The following is a 14601-nucleotide window of genomic DNA, read 5'->3' as shown; positions in this document are numbered from 1 at the left end:
TTTCCTCATTTTTTTTGTCTAATGGGCTTTCCTCATTTTTTTTGTCAAACTGCACTCATTTTTTTTTTGTCAAGTGGACTTTACTCATTTTTTTTGTCAAGTGGACTTTTTGTCAAGTGGACTTTACTCATTTTTTTTGTCAAGTGGACTTTACTCATTTTTTTTGTCAAGTGGGCTTTCTCATTTTTTTGTCAAGTGGACTTTACTCATTTTTTTGTCAAGTGGACTTTACTCATTTTTTTGTCAAGTGGACTTTACTCATTTTTTTTGTCAAGTGGACTTTACTCATTTTTTTTGTCAAGTGGGCTTTCTCATTTTTTTGTCAAGTGGACTTTACTCATTTTTTTTTGTCCTGTGGGCTTTTCTCATTTTTGTCCAAAAGACTCTGCTCATTTTTTCGTCAAAATGGCTTTCCTCTATTTTTTTCCTATCCCATAGGCTCACCTCAATTTTTTCTCCAATGAGCTCTCCTCAAATTGTTTAATGCTATGGGCTCTCCTTTTTTTATCATAAAACATTCAAACATTTCACATTTTCTTTTTCGTGCATTTATACAAAAAAAAGGTAATAGTAATTCTTGGTAAAAAGTAATTGCCATTGTCAACAAATTAAAATCCAATGGTCAAAGTATTACAAACTTTGTCTTAAACCTAGACTTCAATTGCCACTGTTTTTGTATCACAGAATACAGAAATTTGATTTAATTGTGCACCAGCGAATACAGCCAATCAGTGCCCTGGACAGAGAGACAACCCAACCAAATCGCAGCATTTACATACTTCTGTGATACAAGAAAGATGTAATACCTTTACCATTATGAAGAGGACATAAGTATTCCCTCAGAAAAAATGTTTTTTCATTCTTAGCATATTCTAATATCTTGTTATTCCTCTGTTGTCATGGATACTTTTGAAATTAAAGGATGGTTTCAACAGATATTTTAGAAATTTCACTTTTGCATTATTATTATTCCCATTTTCAAGATTTTTTAGAAGTTGTCCTTATCTTCCTTTTTTCATTGAAATATAAAAAAAAAAAAATTTGATCATTTCAACAAGTTTTACATATAGGCTGGGGAAATATTTTCTCATAAACTTGTTATTTGTAGAAGACAAAAGAACGCAGGGAGATAGCTGACCCACATGAGAATGTAGAGATATGTTACCATCAAACCTGTCAGTGCATCAAATTTTCTTGTGATCACAATAGAGACTACAGCTCTGATTTTAATTAAATAGGGTGTGATCATTAAAATTGATGAGATCTTGCACATCTCATCTCATCCATCGATGAGTGATTTTTTAGTAATTGCCGTCGAGTTAAGAAAAACATGTCAAAATTTATATGTAAACACAATACAGGCTTCGGTTTAATCTAATTTGCAATTGAGTCTGATCATTTATTTCAATAAGATCTCTGACAAGATGATACCTTGTCTGGCAAGCTAATTTTACTGAAGGCATCACACCTTATCATTATTTTAATTATAAAAATAAACAATGTATCACAAATTTCTGATTTCTTAATAAATAATGCCCAAGCAATTTATTTGGATAAACATACAGGATGATTTTAATATTTTATATGCATACAATGGATGAAGATACTGATACTGTATTGAGGATGTCCTAAAAAATTTGCTTGAATGCAAGCTTTTGTAGTCGTATTATTTCACATCAGAGAAAGTTTTGTTGAATATTATTTTTGTAAATGGTTACAAATTGATCATGAAAACTTTAACAAGACGTTGAAATTCAGTTGAAGAGATTGTTTTCTGAATTTTTTCCACAAAAAATGTGTTTGATGACACTAGTTGAAACACACGCTTCTTCACACAAGGCCATACGTGATTTAGAGTTGTCATCAAACACTTAGTTTTAGTGTAATAGCAGGAACAACTGAAAAGTGGAATGATGCAACAGTGCCCCCCCCCCCCAACCCCCAACCCAGATATAAAACATATGTAGATAACCTCTGTACAATCCCTTTAATGAACATTTGATGGATGTTCTATTAAGGTTTAATATCTGGCTAAAAAATTGTAAAAGTGTTTATTCAAGTCTGTATAATTATTGTTGTAAAATGTGTATAAATGGTGTTTATTAAAGAAAAATATGTTCATACAAAAAGTGTATACATTCCTTTTCCATCAAATGGAAACATGATTAATGACAAATAATCTGAATAACGGGTCAGTCTGCTTGTCATAAGATTACAACAAATGGATAAGGATTTCCTTTAATAATCCCTTTAAGCCTTGCACTACATTAAAAACATGGCCACACGCTTTGGACACTTTGTAGGCGTGATTTGGGGGGGAGGAAAGAATGAGAAAGTACTGAATTTTTATTTTTTTTTATTTTCATAATCTTCAAATTTAGTCCCTCATTTTTGCCTTTTGACGAGCCAGCTTCTTCTTGGAAACTTTTCGTTTGACAGGCTCATCTTCACCACCAGCTGGTTTTGGTACCATTTCTTCTTTTTCAGTCAAAATCAACTCAATATGACAGGGGGTGCTCATGAAGGGATTGATTCTACCATGAGCTCTATAAAGTCGTCTTCGAATTTTAGGGGCCATGTTAATCTGCATGTGGGTAATGGCCAAATGATCAGTATCCAAACCCTTAAATTCAGCATTGCTTTCAGCATTTTTTAAAAGCTGAAGCAGAAAATCTGCACTTTTCTTTGGCCATCGACCCTGCATGGATTTGAAATTCTTGGCCTGGGCATGATTACTGACAGCGCCATTGAATCTGTTGAAGGGAACTATTTCTTTCTTCTCCATGACATTTTTCAAATATCTTGTGGCTCTGGCTAATGGCATGCCTGAAATACACAGAAAATATGCTAGATACAGGTATTACATCATTTACTTAACCACCATCAAATTGGTTTATATTATTCCGTAAATTTTATTCACAAACGAACGAGTGCTTGTGTGTATGGATAACAACTCTAAGCATTGATTTTGTGGATGTAAAAATATCTTAATTTTGAGTGAAAAAGGTATGAATTGTCATCTTTCATTGTTCACTTTGTAGGTGCTAAGATTTAATAGACCATAAAAATTTTTGCTTGCTATTTGACTATTGTTTTAGGGGCCATTTTGCCTTTTTCGAGTGGTTATAACGCAATCCGCTTTCTCAAGACCTAACAAACACAAACTACGTCATTAAGTGTTGTAGACCTACTAAAGACAACCGGGGAAAATTTTGACAAGACAAACTACACTTTACATCTTTTCTGTCAGGGGATCTGTAAAATGCACAGCCTGTAGTGTAGGTAACTAACAAATTCAAAGGGATTGTACTCCCTCCTATCTCTCTATAGCATAGCAACCATGTTCATTTTTAATGTAATGTTATGATACAGACAAACCATAGCCGGATTGAAAGCAGCATTTCCTTTGACATGGACATAGAATACATACGTGTAGAAGAGATCATACAAGAATTTTTATTTGAAAAAGCAGCATAATCACTTATGTTGTGAAATAACAGTCACAAAATAGCCAGTCAACCCAAACGGGGTGTTTTTATAAATATTGTACGCACCTTTAATGGTATTGGCTGTTTCTCTCATGTTCTTGAAACTTGTACGGAGGTATGCGCCTCGTGCTTTCGCACATTTTGAAGGATTATCGGGCTCAGATGAGTATCTAACCATTGTGAAGGATCAAGGCACGTGTATCCTTCTTGAAAGATGGCGACAAAAGGAAGTAGCAAGAGCGCATGTCCGACATTTTCATGATGGACGAGTTATGTCCCTTCGAGCACCTGCTTCCGGTTAGTTGCTAAACACAACATCAATGGCTGCCTCAGACGTACTTTCGACTGTCAGTGTGAGTTTACACGAATATAACTTGGCAGAACAGGAATTACAAGATCATATTTTGAAGGTTTATGGCACCAACCAAAATGAACTTGACCTTTTCAGGTTAGCAATAAAAATATATGTATACAATCTCTTTTGTAAACTATTAAGGGCCTAACCTAAAGTTTAGAGAATTGTGACCTACACTTACAAAAATAATAAGCCCTGTTTTAAATGGGGGCATTCCGCATCTCCGTAGATGCAGGATGTTTTAAACCTATTTAGATACCTAGCATCTGAAAACCCAGGTACATTTGGAAAGATGAATATTTTTGTAGTTCAGTCATACCATCATTTCTCCCTACACCATTTATGTCATGTCTCCGGTTCCATCAAATTTAATTTTAGCAGAACTGATCTAGCATCAGCCATTTAAAACTGCGTGGGCAGCCAAAAGTTCAAAGGTCACAGAGTCACTAATTAAATGTGACTACTTATTTAACGAAAGTTAAACAAAACACTAATTTACAATCATCTTAAAGGTACTTCAATATTATGTAAGAGAACACGTATCTTTGGAGGTGTTGAAAATCCCCATTTAACAGGGTCTTTTTCCGGACCCTTAAAAAAAGACCTTCATTTTTTGTGTTAATTCCTAATTTCTTCTGGAGAGACAATTGTTGTACATTGTTAACAAGAATGCTATGATACATACATATCAAACCTAATTTTTAAAATTTTCTTCAACTCACAAAAAGAGTTGGTTGCATGGCACTAAAGCTTTTTTCTGTTAGTTTCTTTACTGTCAATAATACAAAAGTGATCCATTTAAATGTCTTAAACTGTCCTAATTTAATTATTACATTCTTAATATTAGCCCTAAAATGTCTAAATTTTAGCCTTAAAATAAGCTCTTATTTTTCGTCAATGAGTGCTGGACATCCTGCTATTACACAATAAATGATCATTATGACATCACAATGGATATGACATCACAATATCTGTGATGTCACAAATCAAAATGGCAACCATTTTGAGAGTATTTTAAGCTAATTATCCGAGTTATTTGGAATAACGAAAGTTGAAAAGTCACAAAATAGTATCATGGCACACGAGGCATCGGCCACAGTGCAGAGCACTAATGTGTTCAATCCCAATACCATGTTCCAAGGTCTAGTGATGTACAAGTCAGTTGGAGTTGGGACACCAAAGAGGTTTGTCTTCTGTATCTCAATAATTATTGCCAAACCTTGTCCTTGTTAAAGATCATAATAAGCCCTGATTAGCTATTTGTTACTACCAATGCAAAGAAAAATTGATTACACACTTATTTATATTTTTTGTAAGTGACTTATTTTATTTGTTAAACGAGAAACAACATCATATAGGCCCTATTGGTTAATTTTTTTTTTATTAGGTTGTTTAAGCTATAACCGACTAAAAATATTACAAAAAAAGAATGTAAACTTGTGGTCATGTTTTTATCCATAGGAGCAATGCTTTCATCTGTATCAGGGTCATGGCTTTTATTTCCATCATTCCAATTTTCTGTCAGATGTCTATCGTTCCTGTTATAATAGAAACACATAGCCATATTTATTGTGTCACTATTGCCACAGCTGCTATAGTATCTTAAAGCCTTTGCCATAACTTGGTCATAAAATGATTAGTTTTAGTGGAATTGCAAGGACCACAGATGTCTGACTGAAAATTTTAATGGTGCAAATCGATGCTATCAGCGTCCCTGATACACATAAAAAGTTTCAAAAACATCTTAACAAAACAGTGATCAGATGACTTATTTGAACACTATCTGTATCATCTGAATTATCCTTCAGGCCGTCCCTGGCAGACCAACAGAAGATTGGATTCTTCAGTTTGGATAGAGGATCCCAAACTGAACTTACAGAAGTTTTGGATCTTAAAGAAATGACAGAAGTGATACAGATCTTATTACAGGTGAGAGCAAGGCACTCCTCATCACTTTATTGAACTCTCCCACTTATGCATTATGTCAATGTGATGTGATTTTAACTTGATATAGTGGGCATTACGTATGACTAGAAGAATTTATTGAATTCTCCCCACTCATGCATTATGTCAATTTACCATGATATAGTGTTTGATATGACTTGAAAAATTCATTTAAACAATGAAAGGTATTTTGATTGCTTGTCATGCAAATCTTAAAGGTATACTACTTCTAAGGATGACCAAAGAATTGAAAGTTTTGAAATTGACCAATTGAGTCTTTGTTCATCAGTGAACTTACCTGGTGTTAAATTATCCTCTATAATCCAATAAAACTAAGTAATATTCCATTGAAATAAGTAATCTTGAAACATGCTTAGTTTAATGGATATATCATGTTATTTTATAGAAATCTATTCTTTAGTCATGGCACCTGGTAAGTCCAACTAATGAATATATACACTTGTTGACTAAGAGAATTTAAATTGTTTGTCCATTCTAAGAGGTTATATTCCTTTAACAACGATGAGAGCCAGATAGGAAATGGGCAGGGCCTTAACTAGGGTCTTTTGTCTATGATCCAAAAATCCTGTTGTTTTGAAGATCTGATATGTCTATCATCGCAACATTTTCTGTAGACTTCAAATTGTAAACATATTTACCATAAACATCAAATGGGTCATATACTTATTTACTAGACATCATATTTATATTTTTAATTTTTTAAACAAATTTCTTTATTGATAGATTTGGCATCAAACATATTTCTTATTTACCTTGATGTAGTTATGGCCCTAGCAAGTCACGGGTCTGACACCACTCAACACTACTGAACTCTTCCACTCTTGCATTATGTAAATTTAAAAAACTAGGGTTGCCATACGATTGGAAGAATTCATTTTTAAAATTAGAGAAGTGGCATGTTGCTTGTCATACAAATCTTGTAAAGTGTCATTGGTAGTATCTGAAAGTAGATAACTACCTGGAAACTTTCACTGGTCTTTCATTGGCCAGTATTTAGCCTGTATCATCAACAAACTGAAAGTCAGATGATATTTTATAAAAATGATGATTTACATAAGAACTAGTAACAAGTATATTTAGATGACGCAGTGTGTATTATATTGCAGGATGTAGAAACTTTAAGAAAAGATATTAACGTTACCAAACATGTGATGCAAGCTGATTACGAAGCCAAATTACAAGAAAAATCATTAGATTTGTAAGTCTTTTTAAAGGATAAAGGATTTGTAAATAAACTCTCTAACTTTTTCTTTATGGATCATTCACATTTTTGTGACAAGATTTATTCAGTCCAAGTGATTTTGAAGCAGAATTTTTTATGAAAGGCTAGGGGGTTCATTCACACCTTGAATATATATGTAAATAGTCTTCACAACTACTAAATAACTAACTGTCAATTATACTTCAAACTAGAAATTTGTGATACAGAATCTCTCAAGGTTCAGGATGTAGGAATAAGATATAATTATTGGTATTATTTCAGGTATTGCCGTATCAATGATAAAGTTGCTGCTTTAGAGAAGATGCATGAAGATGTAAGTTGTAGAACTACTTACACTACTCTACTTCAGTGGGTATTATTTATAAGGGCTTGAGGTTTGATTTTCGAAGCAGCCAATAAACAGCTGGTATATGATTTGTGTTAGATGGTGGTGAGAACCAATTAAAGAGATTGTTAAGAGGTTATTTAAATTTTTAACGTGTATTGGGGACACTGGTAGCATCAATTAGCACCATTCCAATTTTCAATCAGACTGTGTCTCTTTCCTTTCCACTAAAATAAGTGTAATTGCAAAATATGCTCAATCATATAAGACTCTTGCAATTAGTGATATCATCATACAATAAGTTTTAGTGGAATTGCAGCAAACCCAGACATCTGACTAAAAATTGGATTGGTGCAAATTGATGCTAACAGTGTCCCTAATACACATAGAATATCAGTTATGAACTGAAAATTATAAATGACAGTGTAATATTACTTTTCTATTGACTTATAGAGAATAGATGTTATAAGGAAAGCCTATAGACAACAGTTATCTGATGCTATTTCTAGAGTTGCTGTTCTGTATAATGTAAGTAACAATCTTTGTATTTTGAGTCTGCGTGAGGCACTCCAATTTTTTCCAAGTGATTGTGAGGAGAAAAACTGACTTAAACCAATCATGATTGCAATCTATGAGTCACACATGTCAACAAAGTCAATTGCTTAAAATATGGTCGTTATCCTTTATATTTTTAAGTATTTTCTATAATTGCTATCTTACTCTTTTTAGATGTCTGTGGTTACTGCAATTCCACTAATACTAGGCGTTTTTTGGCGTCATTATCATAAAGGTCACTATATGATATAAGCAGATTTTGTCATCAAACTGTTAGTTGTAGTGAAATTGCAGGAACCACAGATCTCTGACTGAAAATTGGAGTGGTGAAAATCAGTGTCCCCAAAACATATCAAAAGAAATCCCTTTAAAAGAACACAATTTATAGAAAAATGTCATCAGATTATGGATGGCAAGTGTTACAGGTGAAACATTCAGATCAGATCATTATAATTAAAATTGGTTTGAATTTGCAAAAAAGATTTGTTTTTCAGAAAAATTTAGAGAATAAAATATCCAAAGTGAAGAAGAAACAAGATCGTGAGAGCGGTAAAGTTGATGAGAAATATCGTGATCTTCAGAATCAGATTCAGAAAGATGAAGCTGTCATACATATGTTACGTTTACAGCTTCAACAATACCAACAAAATACCTTTATTGATGATCAGATGGTAATTATCAGGATTTGGGGGAAAAGGGGTGGGCTTCCAAACCAAATCCAAGGGAAGCGCCAATAGGGTACTGGAGGAGCCTCCATTGAAGTCTTGCCAGATTTTCCACATTTTGAATTCAGCCTCAACAGTTGTCCCCCTGTCTCAAAGGCTTCACTGAGTGATCCCTTTTTGAAAATAATTATTTTAGAAGAGTAAAAACTGATCTCCCAGTTACTCCCAGGACTCTGATTACCAAATCATCTGGCCTACTATTGGATTATACGCCCAAAGCACATGACCTATTGTCAAATATTTTTTGAATATCATCTGAATGTTGTATTTTAGAGTAAAGGAAGGAATTCATCTTCAGTAGTTATGGTGGTAATTAGTATATAGAATGATCTTGAACCCAGTTCTTATAGCCTTCACCTTTTTATAACCTTGACCTAGTTGTTCAAACCTGCACCTTGTTATAACCTTGACCCAGTTGGTTTAACCATCACTTTTATAACCTTGACCCAGTTGTTGTAACCTTTACCTTTCATATTCTCACCTTTAACCTTTTATCAGGACTTGACTTCTAATCTTTGATCTAATTTTTGACATTTTATCCCACTACTTACACACAGACTAAATTTTACCCTTGACACCACATATTTAACCTTGACATAATTCTTTTTGCAATGACCTCATTTTTATTAGAACTGACCCATAAATTTCAATTTTGATCCAACTGTGATGAACCACAATCACTCAAATGCATTATAACTTTTTCAATTTGCACATATTTTACATATTCAAGTTACTTTCACCCCAGCCTGGTTTTATATTGACCTCTTCACATGACCTTCTGTAACCTTGTGACCTAGTTGAAATGACCTTACAGGTCCTATACAGGTTGAGATTGTATTTATGATTGATATTTCAAATTGTAGATTAAGTTATATTTCCTATTCATGTAACCCTTTAAGAGCCACACAAGTCACAGAACTAGTCTCTGTGAAAACAGCTTTTGTTCAAATGGGTAAATCAGGAGTCATCAGGTTAGGTCAAAAAGTTACTGGGATGGATGTTCAAAAGAGCCGTTGTTAGACCCTTACTGTAGTGGCTACATTAAAGAAATTTGGTCTTATTTAGATTGTGGGGTAATGTCTATTTGATTTATAGAATAACTCTGAATTTCAGTTGGATGAAGAGTCAGTAGTGTCAGAGTCACCAGAGATTAATCCAGAGCTTGAGGAACTACGAGAGAGAGTGGTGGATCTGGAAGACAAGTCTCAAAGACTACAAGAACAGCTGGAAAATAAGAAAAAGGAAACTTACAAAATAAGTGAGTGAATGTTCTAATGGTAATGTCACTAATCCAATTAAAAACTCTATATGTTACACTGATAGATATCTCATTACACATTTATACAAATTGACATTGACTAGGGATTCACTGATGAGTTGATGAACTGTGATTCCTTCCCTCTTATAGATGCATTGTATTGTGATCTATCCGCACAATTATTTTATTAAAAAACACACAGAATCCTTGTGTTTATATAAGAAATTGGGACATGATTTGAATTTTTGAATACAATTTCCACATCAAAATTTGCAAAAAAACACATTTCCGAATTCAAAGATTGAGAATATTTTTTCACAATTCTATAGATCTCATTCTCATGTGTTAAATACTGACAAAATTATTAAATTTAAAAAGTTGTGATTATTATTATAGTATATAGTATAGTTGGATGAGTATCGTTTAGTGTATCAAATCATTATAGCTCTAATGTGGACCGACATTTATCTCGAAATTTACTAAGTCAAGTCAATAGTGTTTTACAAATTTGATTGTCTCATAAGGTAATGAATTGGAGCCTGTATAGATCAGGGAGTTAGATACTTGCTCACTAACCTGAAAGTTCAGGGTTCAATTCTGGCATAGGTTAAGATATTATTCCCTTTTATGGAAGTATTTTATTGAGAAGCTGACATGAAAAGAACTTTAGGCAGGATTAGACAATAAACTGAGGCCCATATCCATTGGAATTGAAAAAGAATAGCCTAATGCTACTGTCCACATTACTCACTGCATGGCATTGCCTGTTTTCATTAGTGCAGAAAAGGTGCAGAATAGTAGAAGTTAAAACTCCATTTCATTTCATTTTGTAGGTAATGACATGATTGCATTAAAAGAACAGTTGCAGAAAGAAAAAAATTTTGTCAAGCAGGTAAAGTAATTCTATTTCACTTAGCAAGTTTTCTAGCATAATCGATGGTGACCAATACAAGCATCAAGCATTGGCCATATCAATTGAAAGTAAAAACAGGGATTACTTACTGGCCATGGAATCAGAATATTTCTTACCTTGAAAGGGATTAACTGGTTAACAAACTGTTATTGCCGACGATTACCCGGTTCATAAAATTCACTAACCGTTTCAACACTACTAGCAGATACCATTCAACTTGCTACCAATGTACCTACTGAGCATTGCCCTAGCAGATGACAATACAACTTGCTACCCACTGAGCATTGCCATAGTAGATGACTATACAACTTGCTACCCACTGAGCATTGCCATAGTAGATGACAATACAACTTGCTACCCACTGAGCATTGCCATAGTAGATGACTATACAACTTGCTACCCACTGAGCATTGCCATAGTAGATGACAATACAACTTGCTACCCATTGAGCATTGCCATAGTAGATGACAATACAACTTGCTACCCACTGAGCATTGCCATAGTAGATGACAATACAACTTGCTACCCATTGAACTACTCCACTCTCTAACACACGACAATGGAACTCATTACTGACTGAGCTATTCCATTGCCCTAGCTGATAACAATCCACACACTACAAACTGAGCTATTCCACTGCCACAATTGTTTAGGATGAGATTTATTGAAAAAATATGAGACCATGGTCTAGCATATTTTCTCATAAACTTTAATCATGAAAGATACCAATTTTTTCAGTTACAAAATGACAAGCTAGAATTAAAACAATCAATGGAACAGAGTAAAGTCTCCAATAAAAGACTGGTAAGTGATTCTTGCTTCCTCTCTTTTTTTATATAAAAGTGAAAGGTCAAATGCTAAAAGGTCAATCGCAATTGGAAAATATTTTTTCTTCAAATTTTTCATTAAAATTACATGATTCCTTAAATATACCTACCGGAGAACCTAATGCAACTGGGTTTTTCAACTGAACATGAAATATACCTTTGATAGGGACATTTTTATTTTTGATGGTGTTTTTTTTTTATTTTGAATGGGGTTACATGTATTTTATTAATATTGATGAGATGTTATAATTTTTAAAGAGTTATTTTGTAATTTTGATGTAGTATATTTATTATTGATAGGATATTTTTTTTTATCTTTTATGAGGTATTTTATTATTGACAGGGTATTTTTTTATTTTTGATAGGATATTTTTTATCTTTCATGAGGTATTTTTATTATTGATAGGGTATTTTTTTTCATTATTGGTAGGATATTTTTATTATATATTTATTTATTTTTGATGGGGTATTTTTATTATTGATAGGATATTTTTTTTTTTTTGATGGATTATTTTTTTCATTATTGATAGGATATCTTTTTATTCATTATGTAATTTTATTATTGATAAAGTATTTTTTTATTATATATTTTTTTATTATGTATTTTTTTTATTTTTGATAGGATATCTTTTTTATTCATAGGGTAATTTTATTATTGATAGGATATTTTTTAATTTTGATGGGGTATTTTTTTTTATTATTGATAGGATATCTTTTTATTCATAGGGTAATTTTATTATTGATAGGATATTTTTTATTTTTGTTGAGTATTTTTTTGTTATTGATAGGATATCTTTTTATTCATAGGGTAATTTTATTATTGATAGGATATTTTTTTATTTTTGACGGGGTATTTTTTTATTATTGATAGGATATCTTTTTATTCATAGGGTAATTTTATTATTGATAGGATATTTTTTTATTTTTGATGGGGTATTTTTTTTATTTTTGATAGGATATCTTTTTTATTCATAGGGTAATTTTATTATTGATAGGATATTTTTTATTTTTGTTGAGTATTTTTTGTTATTGATAGGATATCTTTTTATTCATAGGGTAATTTTATTATTGATAGGATATTTTTTTATTTTTGATGGGGTATTTTTTTTATTTTTGATAGGATATCTTTTTTATTCATAGGGTAATTTTATTATTGATAGGATATCTTTTTTATTTTTGTTGAGTATTTTTTTGTTATTGATAGGATATCTTTTTTATTCATAGGGTTATTTTATTATTGATAGGATATCTTTTTTATTTTTGTTGAGTATTTTTTTGTTATTGATAGGATATCTTTTTTATTCATAGGGTTATTTTATTTTTGATAGGATATCTTTTTTATTCATAGGGTAATTTTATTATTGATAGGATATCTTTTTTATTTTTGTTGAGTATTTTTTTGTTATTGATAGGATATCTTTTTTATTCATAGGGTTATTTTATTATTGATAGGATATTTTCTTATTATATATTTTTGTATTATTGATCAAGTATTTTTTTATTATATATTTTTTTTTATTTTTATAGATTATATTTATTATTGATAGGATTTTTTTTTTTTTTGATAGGGTATTTTTATTATTGACAGGATATTTTTTTTATTCTAGATGGAGTATTTTTATTATTGGATATCTTGTATTTTTTAGGGGGGGTATTTTTATATTTGATGGGGTATCTTTATTATTGACATGATATTTTTTATTCTTGATGGGGTATTTTATTATTGGATATCTTGTATTTTTTAGGGGGGTATTTTTATATTTGATGGGGTATTTTTAATTTTGATGTTGTTTATTTCTATAGATAGATGATGAGGTAGAGGATTTTAATTTTAAAGATTGTGCATAAACTAATTTTTGATAAAGTCATTCAATTTCTAAAAATGCCAATTCAAGAAATATTTTTAACTTAATTGAAAATTATCCACACATTGTGAATACAATTAATATTTCTTGATGTCATTCATTCATTCATTCATTCATCCAACATTTGAAAAATATGCCCACCTATTTTTTTAGTAATATTTTTGGTGTTTCTACCCATAAGAAAGAAAAACAAAATTTGCTTCCAAATAATATTAATGTGTATATTTAGATTTGAATGACTTTGAGTGATGTTGAAACCTAACTAACATGTAATCATTTTACTAACAATTCTTATTATACCCCCACATGGAAATGTGTTCAATAAAATAGAAGACACACAAATCATTTCACAAAGTTTTTTACTGATCCATTTTTAGTTGATCCAAATAATGTGGATACTCTATAGCACAACACATGGGTAAACATTCAAAAAAATAATCTGCTATAGAAAACATTAATCCTAAAGTCCAACATGTTTCAAGGGCACAAAATTCAAGAGCATCTCTAGTCCATCTAGTTTGGTGATATTTTGTTTGGTGGTCTTTACTTGCCTTATGTGATCTGATAAAATTGTTGGATTACAGACCAACTAGACATCAGATTTTCATTCAGATACAAAAAGCTGAAAGAGAGCATGAAAAGCAAATATTTACAGGAATGCATCCCTTTATTTTATGTTATAATGTTACTAATACATAACTTTACACTTTGAGCTTTGCACTGCAAGTCTGTTTTATAACTGCAAACAACACAATTACTAGTTAGACTCTAGTTCTATAAGATAGTGTGATGGACACCTCTGGGCCGCTCGATGTGTGCCGAAAAAATAGTAGATGCTGAGAGAATGGCGGAGAAAGAAATAAAACGGGAAATTTTGAATGACATAACCATTTCTGTACTGTTCACTTGAGTTCAGAATTGAAACAAATAGAACATGTTCAGAACTTACCAATCAAGGGCCACCTAAATGTCATTTGCTTGGATACATCATTAACAAAACTCCAACCGATTCCAGTAGATGATTAGAGAGTAGGGTTCAATCCCAGCTATGCTATACATTCAGATTTTATAATGAACTGAATCAAGAGCATAAAAGTAGGATG

At 31.8% G+C, this 14601-nt stretch overlaps 2 protein-coding genes across 2 annotated transcripts; one reads left to right on the top strand and one right to left on the bottom strand.

The window, feature by feature from the left end:
- Positions 1-2078: 2078 nt before the first annotated feature.
- LOTGIDRAFT_207717 (hypothetical protein) lies at positions 2079-3708 on the bottom strand. The gene is made up of 2 exons (XM_009049889.1): positions 3555-3708; positions 2079-2826 (listed from the first exon to the last, which is right to left on the bottom strand). Exons 1-2 carry the CDS (start codon positions 3664-3666, stop codon positions 2378-2380), a joined length of 561 nt encoding a protein of 186 aa, XP_009048137.1. The 5' UTR covers positions 3667-3708; the 3' UTR covers positions 2079-2377.
- Positions 3709-4917: 1209 nt separating this feature from the next.
- Positions 4918-13481, top strand: LOTGIDRAFT_172717 (hypothetical protein; the record flags this gene model as incomplete). Its single annotated transcript, XM_009049888.1, has 10 exons — positions 4918-5027; positions 5652-5772; positions 6915-7006; positions 7292-7343; positions 7809-7883; positions 8405-8581; positions 9749-9893; positions 10727-10785; positions 11545-11610; positions 13437-13481. 10 exons carry the CDS (start codon positions 4918-4920, stop codon positions 13479-13481), a joined length of 942 nt encoding a protein of 313 aa, XP_009048136.1.
- Positions 13482-14601: the final 1120 nt, after the last annotated feature.

Source organism: Lottia gigantea (assembly GCF_000327385.1).
Source record: "Lottia gigantea unplaced genomic scaffold LOTGIsca_140, whole genome shotgun sequence".
Taxonomy (NCBI): domain Eukaryota; kingdom Metazoa; phylum Mollusca; class Gastropoda; family Lottiidae; genus Lottia; species Lottia gigantea.
The sequence above is the reverse complement of the archived record's forward strand: the minus strand, read 5'-3'. Positions and strand labels throughout refer to the sequence as shown.

What these genes read in the sequence shown, in the direction of transcription:
- LOTGIDRAFT_207717 (XM_009049889.1), bottom strand. Translation starts at nt 3,666, where the DNA reads ATGGTTAGATACTCATCTGAGCCCGATAATCCTTCAAAATGTGCGAAA. An exon ending in AACAGCCAATACCATTAAAG is followed by an intron (nt 2,827 to 3,554) that starts GTGCGTACAATA and finishes TGTGTATTTCAG; the next exon opens with GCATGCCATTAGCCAGAGCC.